The 10,837-nt window shown below is 53.5% G+C and overlaps 2 protein-coding genes across 5 annotated transcripts in view; one reads left to right on the forward strand and one right to left on the reverse strand.

The window, feature by feature from the left end:
- TUBGCP2 (tubulin gamma complex component 2) overlaps window positions 1–5,701 on the reverse strand; it is a 24,660-nt gene extending 18,959 nt beyond the window's left edge. For all 4 annotated transcript variants that reach the window (XM_023730071.1, XM_023730070.1, XM_023730069.1 and 1 more), the window contains exons 1-4: window positions 5,652–5,701; window positions 2,132–2,320; window positions 1,266–1,394; window positions 229–405 (exon numbers count right to left, since the gene is read on the reverse strand). In XM_023730071.1, coding sequence (XP_023585839.1) covers window positions 229–405; window positions 1,266–1,394; window positions 2,132–2,281 — 456 coding nt within the window. In that variant the 5' untranslated portion in view covers window positions 2,282–2,320; window positions 5,652–5,701. The remainder of the gene's footprint in view (window positions 1–228; window positions 406–1,265; window positions 1,395–2,131; window positions 2,321–5,651) is intronic.
- Window positions 5,702–5,772: 71 nt separating this feature from the next.
- Window positions 5,773–9,760, forward strand: ZNF511 (zinc finger protein 511). The gene is made up of 6 exons (XM_004374995.2): window positions 5,773–5,925; window positions 6,142–6,215; window positions 6,894–7,095; window positions 7,332–7,456; window positions 8,475–8,654; window positions 9,363–9,760. Exons 1-6 carry the CDS (start codon window positions 5,773–5,775, stop codon window positions 9,439–9,441), a joined length of 813 nt encoding a protein of 270 aa, XP_004375052.1. The 3' UTR covers window positions 9,442–9,760.
- The last annotated feature ends 1,077 nt before the right edge of the window (window positions 9,761–10,837 follow it).

Raw genomic sequence — 10,837 nt, forward strand, 5'->3', positions numbered from 1 at the left:
GGGGGTGGATGTCGTGGTGCGGGCGGGGGGCAGGTGCGCCCCGGGGGTGGATGCCGTGGTGCGGGCGGGGGGCAGGTGCGCCCCGGGGGTGGATGCCGTGGTGCGGGCGGGGGGGAAGGTGCGCCCCGGGGGTGGATGTCGTGGTGCGGGCGGGGGGAAGGTGCGCCCCGGGGGTGGATGCTGTGGTGCGGGCTTGGGGAAGCTACACCCCAGGAGTGGATACCGTACCTGCTGCAGCGTGGAGCCCGTGGCCACACTGCCGAGCTGCCTCCTCAGCTCCTCGAGCTCCTGCGTGGAGATCTTGGCAGCCGAGGCGGGGACGCTGAAGCTGGGGGCAGAGCTGGCTGCAGCACCGGCCATGAGCTCAGCCCGCTCTCTGGCATTCTGCTGCAGGTACTGCAGAGTCTAAAAACAACAAAACCGGGTATTTACGGGTCAGCGTGCTTGTGCAATCTGGGGAACAAAGCACCCCACTTACGTCTTTCCTAATGCAAATGAGCACCCGTGGGGAACAGAGGGGCTGCTCCTGTAACCCTTTCATTTCCCTCTTGTCTCCAGGCAGCCTCCCGGCAGGTGGCACCATCTGCCACATGCTAAAAACATCCTCTGACGTCCATTCCAGATCTGTCCACTCCAGATCCATCCTGCTGGCACAGCCAGCTCTGTGAGGTCTCACCTCATCGAAGTCCCTGTCACTCCAAGTGAGCCACCCACCCCCTTACCTGTTCTCAGTGCAGCGGGTCACATGTACCACCCGCACCCCTTTAGTCCTGAAAAGATGCAGGGCTGCAGGAAGCAAGCCTGAGCACCTAACACGTTACTGGAATACTCGAGCGCCAGATTCCTTTGGCCTGGACATGTTTTTTTTAGTATGAAAGTAACACATGAACAAGATAAAACGCTCAAAGAACACAGCCTGACACACAATGATGAGGAACTGGTCTCCCTGCCCCTTGCTCCCTGGAGGCGGCCCTGCTCCACCCTGACTCACTATTCATCCTGAGGGCACCACATGCTGTGTAAGGCAGAGAAAAAGCGAGCGAGTGAGGCTACAGGAGGGACAGGGGTGTAGTAAGTGGATGTAACACAGTCGCCAGTAACAGCAGACCAAAAACATCCTGTCTTCCTCACTGAGAAGCTACTTAGAGGCACTGTCCCTAGCAGAAGCTCCCTTAGGAGCTTGCATCTCATTAACCTCTCGGGCACGGAAGGGGTTTCTTTCCGCCGCATTCCCACCACACCGTCCCAGCCGGTCCCCATGGTACCTCCTTGTCCTCCGTGAGCTTTGACAGCAGGTACACCAGCGGGTCCAGGCTCCGCATGTTTTTAGACTTCAGCTCATCATACTTCTTTAGGAAATCTTCTGGTGTACGAGAGAATTCTGCTATTTTAACCTTGAAAGCAGCATGAACATGAGTAATTTAATGACAGTAATTAATTATGCAGTTAACACACACCTTCAAGAAAATTCTACACAAAAGCCAAAGTTAAATCAGGGAGGCAACGTAATCACCTGTCCCTGAAGTAAACTAAGAAAGCTCACCAGCATCTTTGGTTAAACCGATCCATATTTTCTTTTAAGGTTTCTCTCATTCTACGCCTTCTAAGTCTTAGACCAGATGATAATCACTTCCATTTTTCCTAGCAGTTTATGCATTTGCTTTATACGTTATAATTCATTCTCTCTGGAACTTACTGTGATACACAGTCTCAGGGGTTATGTCTCACACAAGGATTCAGAATGCTCTCTTTATAATAAATTAAATATAACTGTGGGATCCTGAACTCTCGGTTCTGTCTAGCTAATTTTTCTAATCACCCTATGCCATTATGCAACTAAACAATGAAGCTTTATGATTTGTTTTTAACAAACAGATTTCAAATTCAAAACCATCTTCTACTGAAGATCTATGATTTTGAATATTACCTGAATAAAGACATGACAACTTAAAAGGATTTCACGTGGTTGGTGCCAGAGCCTCCCTCCTCCCGGGACACGGGGAAGGCAGTGGCTGAGAGTCAGGCTCAAGCTCCCTCCCTGAGCCTCCAGTTAGTCATCTGTAAGATGGGGGAGAGGCGAGAGCTCTCAGCTGTGCTGTGTGCCGCCATCTGCCTCCAGGGCGGCACTCACCTTGGCGCTGTGTGCAGAGACAGTAGTTGTGACGTACGGGGTCCTGTTCTTCTGCAGCAGGTCGATGTAGACCTCAGCCCCATCGCCCCCATGGATGCGCAGCAGGCTGAGCAGCTCATTGACATCGTGGTGGATCCGAAACTCACTCATGGTTCCAGCTCTGGGACACCAGCATCACAGCGTGAACTCCTGAGGGCGAGAGAGACACCGCTGATCAAACCAGACCCCGTAAACAAGACTTGAAAAGCAATCTAAATTGGTCAACGTCAGGCCTTTGTCAACCCAAAATCACCCGGGCCCAGGAGAGCCCTGCATGTGTGCCCCCACCAGACGTCACCACAACAGCCTTAAGCCTAAGCCACTGCTTCCTGTCCCAGCATGAATACTGAACTCCAGCCCCCAGCCCATGAGGCCCCTACTGGCTCTAAAACCCTGAGCCTTTCAGCTGCAGCTCCATTCCCAGCTCTGGCTGTGAGCTTCCGCTTCATCTGGTACCAGGAACATCTCCTCTTCTTGCTCTTACACTTGGCTATGTGTGCAAACGCTTTTGGTAAGATTCTACCCACTCCTTGTGCCCTTGGGCTGGACGGGGTCCCACCTGAGCTCAGTCTGCCCTGCTGGGTCCAAGGTTCTTGCCATTAGATACAAAACCAGGTGGACAGCAGTGGACTGCATGGGGACCTCCACTCTGCCACTGATGGCAGACCAGGCAGCCGTTATCGCCGAGAGCTGACAGAGGGGGTTAAGACAAATGCATGCAGCAATCACCAGATTCAAAACACAAATGGGGCAGACTTCACAGACTTCACAAAAACACTGCGGTGCCCAGTGCACAGGTCTTCGTCTAGGCCCGTGAATAACAGAAGTGCCTCAGAAATGAGATGCAAAATCATCTGTGAATTTTCTAAGGAGGAGGGGTTTTTCACCAGATTCTCAAAGGTTCTGTGATCCAAACAACATGCAACTTACTAATAAGTATTAATTTGGAACTCCACATCGAGAAAGCTAGGCTCCAATCTTGTCTAATGGAAAACGGCTTCTCGGGGTATACAGATATCGTACTTTCACGGTACATAAACATCAAATACTGGTCGGAGGCAGAATGTCTCCAACAACAAAGTGGAACACCAATATGAACTGGTGGTAAGTCTCTGGAGCATGCATGTCTGCATCAAGAAGTACTCATGATTAGAAGATGAGAAACACAGGACGTGGCCATGGAGCCCCAGGCAGGCTCAGCCCTGACCCAGCTACTTCCCAGCTGCGGTACCCTGGGCAGGCAGCCTGTCCTTTCTAAATCTCTAACCCTCAGGTGCCTCATCTGAAAAGGGGGAAATGATAGTACCCACCCTACAGAGCTGCTGCGGATTAAATGATTGTCATAAAGCACTGGAGCGCCCACACGCAGTAAGTTCTGCAGCTGTTATTATTTGAAAAGCAGAAACAATTGCTGCTGCTGTCACTACAAAAGGCCAACCCTCTGGAAACGGTGACTCCATTATCTGGAAAACCGAGAGTTTCACAGACAGAGAACTGGACCAGTGTTACTCCAATATCAGTTCCTCGTTAATTGCAAAGGGGCCTGAAGAAGGCAGGTCGAACCACACGCAGAATAGGAAAACCCACAACTCCAGGGCTGACGGCTTCTCGAGGACTGTGGGTTGTCCTCTGCTTTTGAACTGAAGATCATTTTGGTAACACAAAATGGCAAGGACATTTGTTTGTTGCTAAAACGAAACACCCTCCACCAGGCAAACGCAGGCAGTGAGAGCTACTTCTGAAAAAAGACTGTTTAACTGAATATTGTTTTAAAAAGTCATCTTCTGGAAACTTAACATTTGTGAGAAATAAAAGCACAGACATCCCCACATCACAACCATTAATACTGTAAGGAGCCTGCTGTTCTATCTGGATTTGGGGAACAACTCATACAAGACGGCAATGCTCAACTGCAGGTAGTACCATGCCTGAGGGGACCTGTGGAAACGTGTAGGGGCAACTTTTGGTTGTCACAGTGACTGAAAGAGTGCTCGACTTAGTGGGCAGGATGCAGGAGCACTGTCCCACCAAAATGCCAGTAGTGTCCTTACTGAAAAACAAAAACTCAATGGCACCTAACAACGTAAGAATATTTCATCTTAACAGCTTCCTTAATCTTTTGGATGCTCCTGAATTCTCTTCTCTGTTCCTTGCCACAAAAGGAGGAACACAAACTCGCATGACTGAGCAGAACCTCTCTCCTCCTCACACTGTGTGTGAGCTACACGAGGGACCAGCGGGAGGAGGCCATGGTGCCGTACGTCACATTTTGCTGTGACAGAATGAGGCACACACTATTGGTGAACGACATTTGATTAGAACAGAGGAAAATGAGAGTCTCTGTTGAGAGCTCAAAGCTAATTGTACCAACTGCCTTGAAAATCATTATTTTACAACTTGGTAAAATGTCAAGAGCCCTAATGTTTTTCCAGAAACAGAAAAGTAAAGACACAATCCTCAGTATGAGATAAGACGAAAAATAGACTCTTGGTCCGTAACAGAAGCTCTTTCTAGGCCTGAGGATGACCAGGTGGGGCTGCAGACACAAATCTTCAGCTCCAGAGGGAAGCAGCTAAAAGCTTTTAGTTATGGTTGGCTTAATATCCTTATATTTTTATTATATACGAATCTCTTAAACAAACAGCAAACGCCCCCTCTTCCTTGCTATTGCATTTATAAGCCCTGCTCGATGAGGACATCTTTTGGGGGGGTGGGGAGTTTGTCCCTGTAAGCCACCCGGCCCATCCCCCACAGACGGTGCCACAGCGCCCGTGCTTCTCTTATGTCACCAATTTAATGGGATAACTGTTTAAGGAGTTAAACATCTGCCCCTCCTTCTCGGCTGTAGGCTCCAGGGCAGCAGGGACCCGGTCTGATGCTGGCACCCGTGCGCGCTGAGCACCTGGCACGGTCTCCAGCGCACGGATGCTGAGATGAGACTGGAAAGGCAGGCCGAAGACGCAGGGCTGACTGGCCTCCAGACGGCCTCTGGACTAAGGTAATGGGAAGTCTCTGAGGGCTTTAAGCAAAAAAGGGTTTCAATAAAACCTGAATTTCCAAATCCCACTTGGCCTCCAGTTCGGTGACTGGTGTGGAGGGAGCAAAACAAACACGGCCGCCGCGGCCGTCGGGCAGGAGACGGCAATGAGGGGTAGGAGTGCGTGAACCCGCACGATTCGGAGGTGGCTGCGAATCTAGGGTGAGAAGGGGGCCCCAGAATCTCGTTTTGGGACTTGAACCACTTGCCGACAGCAGCGGGACACGCAGAGGTCGCCTCAGGCCCCGGAGACGGGGTGTCGGGTCTGAGGCGCACAAGCGTGGAGCCCCGGGTGCGCGACGCTCCCAGCCCGGAGCCCTCAAGCGCCGAGGCTGAACAGGGCCGGAGAGGCGTCGGCCCGGCGGTGGCCGGACCAGCCGAGCACAGCGCGCAGGAAAGACCTCCGCTCCCCGCGTCCCCGGCCCGCCCAGGGCGCGCACTCACCTCAGACTCAGCGCCGCCCCGAGCCCGTCGCAGGCCGCGGCGACGGCGGAAGTGATGCGCGCGACGTCACGTCCGGCTCCGGACGGTGGCCGGCAGGCAGGGGTGCCGGCCGCGCCGGGCGATGCTGCTGCCGTCGGCTCTGCGCACCCGCCTGGCCGAGGGCCCGGGAGAGGCCGAGCCGCTGCCCGTGGTGCGGCACCCTGCGGCGGGAGCCGCGCCCTTTCGCTTCGCGGCGCGCCGGGGCCGCTTCTCGCGGGAGCACGAGTTCTTCGAGGTGCGCGGCGTGTGTGTGTGAGCGTATGTCTGTGTGTCTGTGTGAGTGTGTGTGTCTGTCTGCGTGTGCGTCTGCGCGTGTGTGTCTGTATGTGTGTCCGCGCGCGCGCGCGTCCGGGCAGTTGCCTGGTGGGGGCCGAGGTCTCAGGGGACGGAGCGCGACGCAGGGCGGGGCCAGGAGGCGCCTGGCCCTGCCCACCGAGCGTGTCTACTCCAGGATGGTGACGTGCAGCGGCATCTCTACCTACGGGACGTGCTCACACAGGTGGCCGAGGCGCCCGAGAGGCCCAGGTGAGCAATTCTAGTGCCCACAGCACTGCCCTCCTCTGGTGCCCATGCTGACCCCTCACCCCCACACTTAGCGCACACCCATGCTCCGCCCCCATCCGACGGCCTCTTGACTCCTGCCCCAAACCCCTTTCCTGTGCCCCTCCCCTGCAGACCCTGTCTCTGCCCTTAGTCTGGATGTTCCAGGAGCTCTCGCCCTGGGGTCTGCCACCAAAAAAACGGAAAAACCCATTGCCGTCCAGTCGATTCTGACTCACAGTGACTCTATACGACAGAGTAGAACCGCCCCTAGGCTTTCCAAGGCGGTAAATCTTTATGGAAGCAGCCTGCCACATTTTTCTCCCGGCATAGAAGCTGGTGGGTTCTAACGGCCGACCTTTTGGTTAGCAGCTGAGCACTTAACCACTGTGCCACCAAGGCTCTGCTACACTTACCTTTAATCCTCCTGGGAAGTGCCTCATGCCCTGGACCACCCTCCCAAGGTTTACATAGCTGGCTTCCCCACCTTCTAGCTTGTTTATGACAATTTAGTGCAGGAAAAGTGGGGTTTAGGATTGCAGAAGGAACACCCGAGGCTCCATTGGACTGCTTAGGGAGAACTGTCCACAGAAAATCAGAACGGGGCTTTCTGTCGCTGACTGACGGAGGGGCGCTCCTGTGAGCCCTGGCCTCCCCACCCAGGGTGCCAGAGTTCACCTGCCAGGTGGCAGGCTGCTGCCAGGTGTTTGATGCCCTGGCGAGCTACGAGCATCACTACCACGTGCTGCACAGCAACGTCTGCTCCTTCTGCAAGCGGGCCTTCCCCTCCGGCCACCTGCTGGACAGCCACATCCTGGAGTGGCATGACGCCCGCTTCCAGATCCTGGCAGAGAGGCAGGACATGGTGAGCAGTGACCCGTGCCATGGGGTTGGAGCCAGCGTGGTCTGGTGCCAGGGTCACCGTGTTGTCAGTGGGTACGGTAGCCAGGGGTCAGTGTGCCCCTCCCATCCCAGGGGCGCAGGGGCAAGGCCAGGGGCCCCTTCCTGCCTGGCACACCCGACCGTGCACTTCCCCAGAGATGAGAGCACCAGATGGGGGGCTCTGGGGTCACGACGGTGGGGTGGCGCATTCCATTTCAGTACCAGTGCTTGGTGGAAGGCTGTGAAGAGAAGTTCAAGACCAGCCAAGATCGAAAGGAGCACATGGTGAAGCGTCACCTGTACCCCGCGGATTTCCGGTTTGATAAGCCCAAGAAGAGCAGAGGGTATGTGCCGTTCCCGGTGTGTGTGCTGCTGTGCCCACACCACAGTGTCTCACTGCTCCCTGTTTCCAAAAGAAGCTTTTTGACGAACTCTCACATCAGGATGTAGATGCTGTGGTTAAGGGTCTGTGCATTACTCACTGTTAGGTTCAGCTGCAAGTAACAGACACCTAAAAACTGAGGGTTATTAGCCAGAGGACGTTTACACAAGTAGGGGTCATTTATCATGGGGCCCCCTCGCATCAGGCCCTCTGGTTTCTCATTTGTCCTGTGTGTGTTCATGAACACGACAGCATAACCACTTACCAGCCATGTGATTTTCTAGAGTGCGCCATATGTGGCTTGTTCATGATGACATCCAACACTTGAAATTGTGGGGAAGTAGCTCCAGAAATAATGGTTAAATTTGTGTGATGTTTCCCTGCCTCTTTTTTTAATTAACTGATTTTTCAGGCAAACCTTGGTAACCATCTAAAAATTGCACTCATCCAAGCCTTTTCAGAGTAACACGTTTCCCCAAACAGTACTTGCTGCTCAAATGAAACAGTTGTGAGAACACAGCGCGAAAGGAGATTCTGCAAGGACTAGCGAGTAAGACAACTTATTAGGACAAAAGCCCGCAGTGCTGTGCCACGTGTCTGTGGACAGCGTCAGGGACGAGGCTCTAAATATCTTACAGTCTCCAATTCCTTCAGTGAATTTCTCACTGTCCTGGAAGGGTATTTGGCACCCTTGGTAGGTATTTATCACATGGCCCCATAAAAATACTGTTTTCAAACGATGAATTATCATACTTAGATTAATAAAATGTGGTATTTATCATATAAATACTTACGTCTTTGTGCTAATAGTTCTCCTTTTCCGCATAGTCGGAAAGCTATACTTAGACTATGCCAAAATAGCAAGAAAATATCTTTGCAAGAAAACACAGTCTCTTCCCCGTGAGTCTGTTCCAGGGAAAGACAGGGCTGTGGGGGCTGATTCCACAGGGAGTCCCTGCCCACTTCGCTCTCCTCAGCAGGCCAGCCGCACCGGGGGCCACAATGCCCGTGTCAGCCAAAGCCCCGGCGGGTCACGGTGAGCAGTCAGAAGGGGACGCCATGGAGGTCTGCTCCGACGGACACGTGGCGCCCTCCCCAGTGCCTGCGGGCGAGAGCTCGGCCACACCAGGGCTCCCGGGGAGGCGGGCCTACAGCCACAGGTCAGTGGTCTCGAACATCTTCCTGGACTAGTGAGTCCTGGGCCTGACTCTGAATGGCGTTCTCACTCAGAAGGGGACACCCGTGTCAGCGTGTTCGCCTCAGCTGCAGGTAGCAGCCCGAATGTTCTGATGACGGGGGGGCTCCATTCTGGAAGCCCTGAAACACGGAGGCAGAGCACGGTGCCCTCTTGTGAAGGAACTGATGGTGGTTGTTTCCATTATGATCTGTCAGCCTGTCTGTCTAGTCTTAAATGTGGTTTTATTGGGTGAAAATTGATTTTAATTTCAATTCTGGAAAAATGTTTAACAAATGGAAAAGTCATCAAAAAATTCAAACTGATAGGAATTGAGCTTGTGTGTGCCTTAGCTGCTGGTCAGCTGCCTGGATTTGGCCTGTGAGTGAGTCCTGAAGGCCGAGGCACTCAGACTCCAGGTGGGCAGTGGCGGCAGGAGGTCTGCACCCAGAGTGGTAGCAGGAGCCGCCCTCCTGGCCCCCCTCCCAGAGTGAGTGTCTGGGAGAGTGTAGGACAGCTGGAGGGGGCTGTTCCCAGGTCCGGGTGTCTAACAGTGTGGAGAGTCCCGTGGGGCAGGGGTGCTGAAGAAGCGGGCCGCCTTCAAGTGAGAAGAAAGCACGCGCAGACCGCTGCGACAGGGGGCTGATGTTTGCAAGGGAGATGCAATCCCTGAACAGAACACCTTCCCTTCCAGAATTCCTGCCACCGTCTGTTTCGGTCAAGGTGCGTCACGGGGGTTTAAAAGCACCAAGAAGAGAAGCAAACACCACTGATGGTCCCAGCGTAGGGGTGACCCCGAGGCCTCCGACACCAGCCAGGGGGCGGTGCCTCCCAGCGGCGGTGGTTTCGGTCATGGGCTGCCTTTCTCACCCTGGGATCGGGCTGCCAGCAGCTGTGGTGTGGCCACCCTGGGGCCCAGGCCTCGGCTGTCCTCGATGTCTCAGCCTGTGGTGGGTGGTGTCCGTTACCAGGAGCAACAGGAGCTTGTGGCTCCTGACGGTGACGCAGACCACTGCCCAGGAAGGAGGTGGATTCTGGCCCTCGGCAGCGGGCGCCGTGAGAATCTTGTTTTTGAATGTGTAAAATAAATATTTTTCCCTAACAGGTTTTAGTCATGGTCTCTGCGTTTTTAACAAGATATGGGTATAGTGACTATTACCCTTGAGTGTGGTTTCAGTGTTCATTTTCCAAGGATTTCGTGGAGCCCTGCAGTTTCTCAGGTGGGGGCCGGGGTGATGTGGCGTCTACCTAGAGTCGTCAGTGACCACAGCTTTGAGGGAAACGCTCTATCCTCCCGTCCACTCCTCAGTGACCATTCACGTGCTAGGCGCCAGGGACCCAACTGTGAGCAAAACCAACCAGGAGAGCCCAAGTTAACAGAATGGACACGCGTGTCCTCACGTGGTGGCCAGTGCCGGGCGGGGGAGTGCAGGGCATCGCAGGGGTATTGTGAAGGGCTGGGCTGCGTCAGGAGGCTCCCCTGGGAAGGGATGTTGATGCCTGAAGCAGGAAAGGCCCTGGAACAGAGGGGCAGCAGGCAACCCACCCTGGAAACCGGAGCACATGCCAGTGTCCCAGACAAACGAGGGCTGAGCTCAGCAGTGTTCTCATTGACGGCTGTGACGGAGCCGTATGTGAGTTCCTCAGACGGCCGGAACAAAGCACCACATGGGGTGGTCAGGTTTTGACAAGGTGGATGTTGGCTGCAAAACCATTAAAAGGCCAGCTTGTAGTTAGAAATTCTCCAGAAGACTTTCCCCCTTTGCTTAGTGCCCTGGCAATTTTCCTTTTAGTTTTTGAGGAGATGGTGAAAACGAGATAATTTCATCTACTGAAGTATTAAAAACAAGATAAAACAATCACTTTTTCTACAGACACCCTTTCTGGGTTGCCTTGAGACAACCCTTAACCAAGAAGAATATCTGAGTGATAGAACAGGCCCCTCACCCAACTTACAGCAAGAGAAATAGAAATGAAACACAGAGAGGCCCCTTCTCACCCAAAGATATCACAAGAAAAGAAAGCTACAAACCAATATTTCTTAGGAATATAGATACAAAATCCTCAACAAAATACAAGCAAACTGAACTCAGCAAAAAAGAATTATATACCATGACCACATGGGATTTATCCCAGGAATGCAAAGTTGGTTTAAGATCTGAAAATCAA

Source organism: Trichechus manatus, unplaced genomic scaffold (assembly GCF_000243295.1).
Source record: "Trichechus manatus latirostris isolate Lorelei unplaced genomic scaffold, TriManLat1.0 scaffold00031, whole genome shotgun sequence".
NCBI classification, from domain to species: Eukaryota; Metazoa; Chordata; class Mammalia; order Sirenia; family Trichechidae; genus Trichechus; species Trichechus manatus.

Excerpts from the sequence above, each read along its gene's own strand:
- ZNF511 (XM_004374995.2), top strand. The coding sequence starts at position 5,773 with ATGCTGCTGCCGTCGGCTCTGCGCACCCGCCTGGCCGAGGGCCCGGGA. Across the intron at positions 5,926-6,141 it reads GGGAGCACGAGTTCTTCGAG|GATGGTGACGTGCAGCGGCA; the intron begins GTGCGCGGCGTG and ends TGTCTACTCCAG. Across the intron at positions 7,096-7,331 it reads TGGCAGAGAGGCAGGACATG|TACCAGTGCTTGGTGGAAGG; the intron begins GTGAGCAGTGAC and ends ATTCCATTTCAG.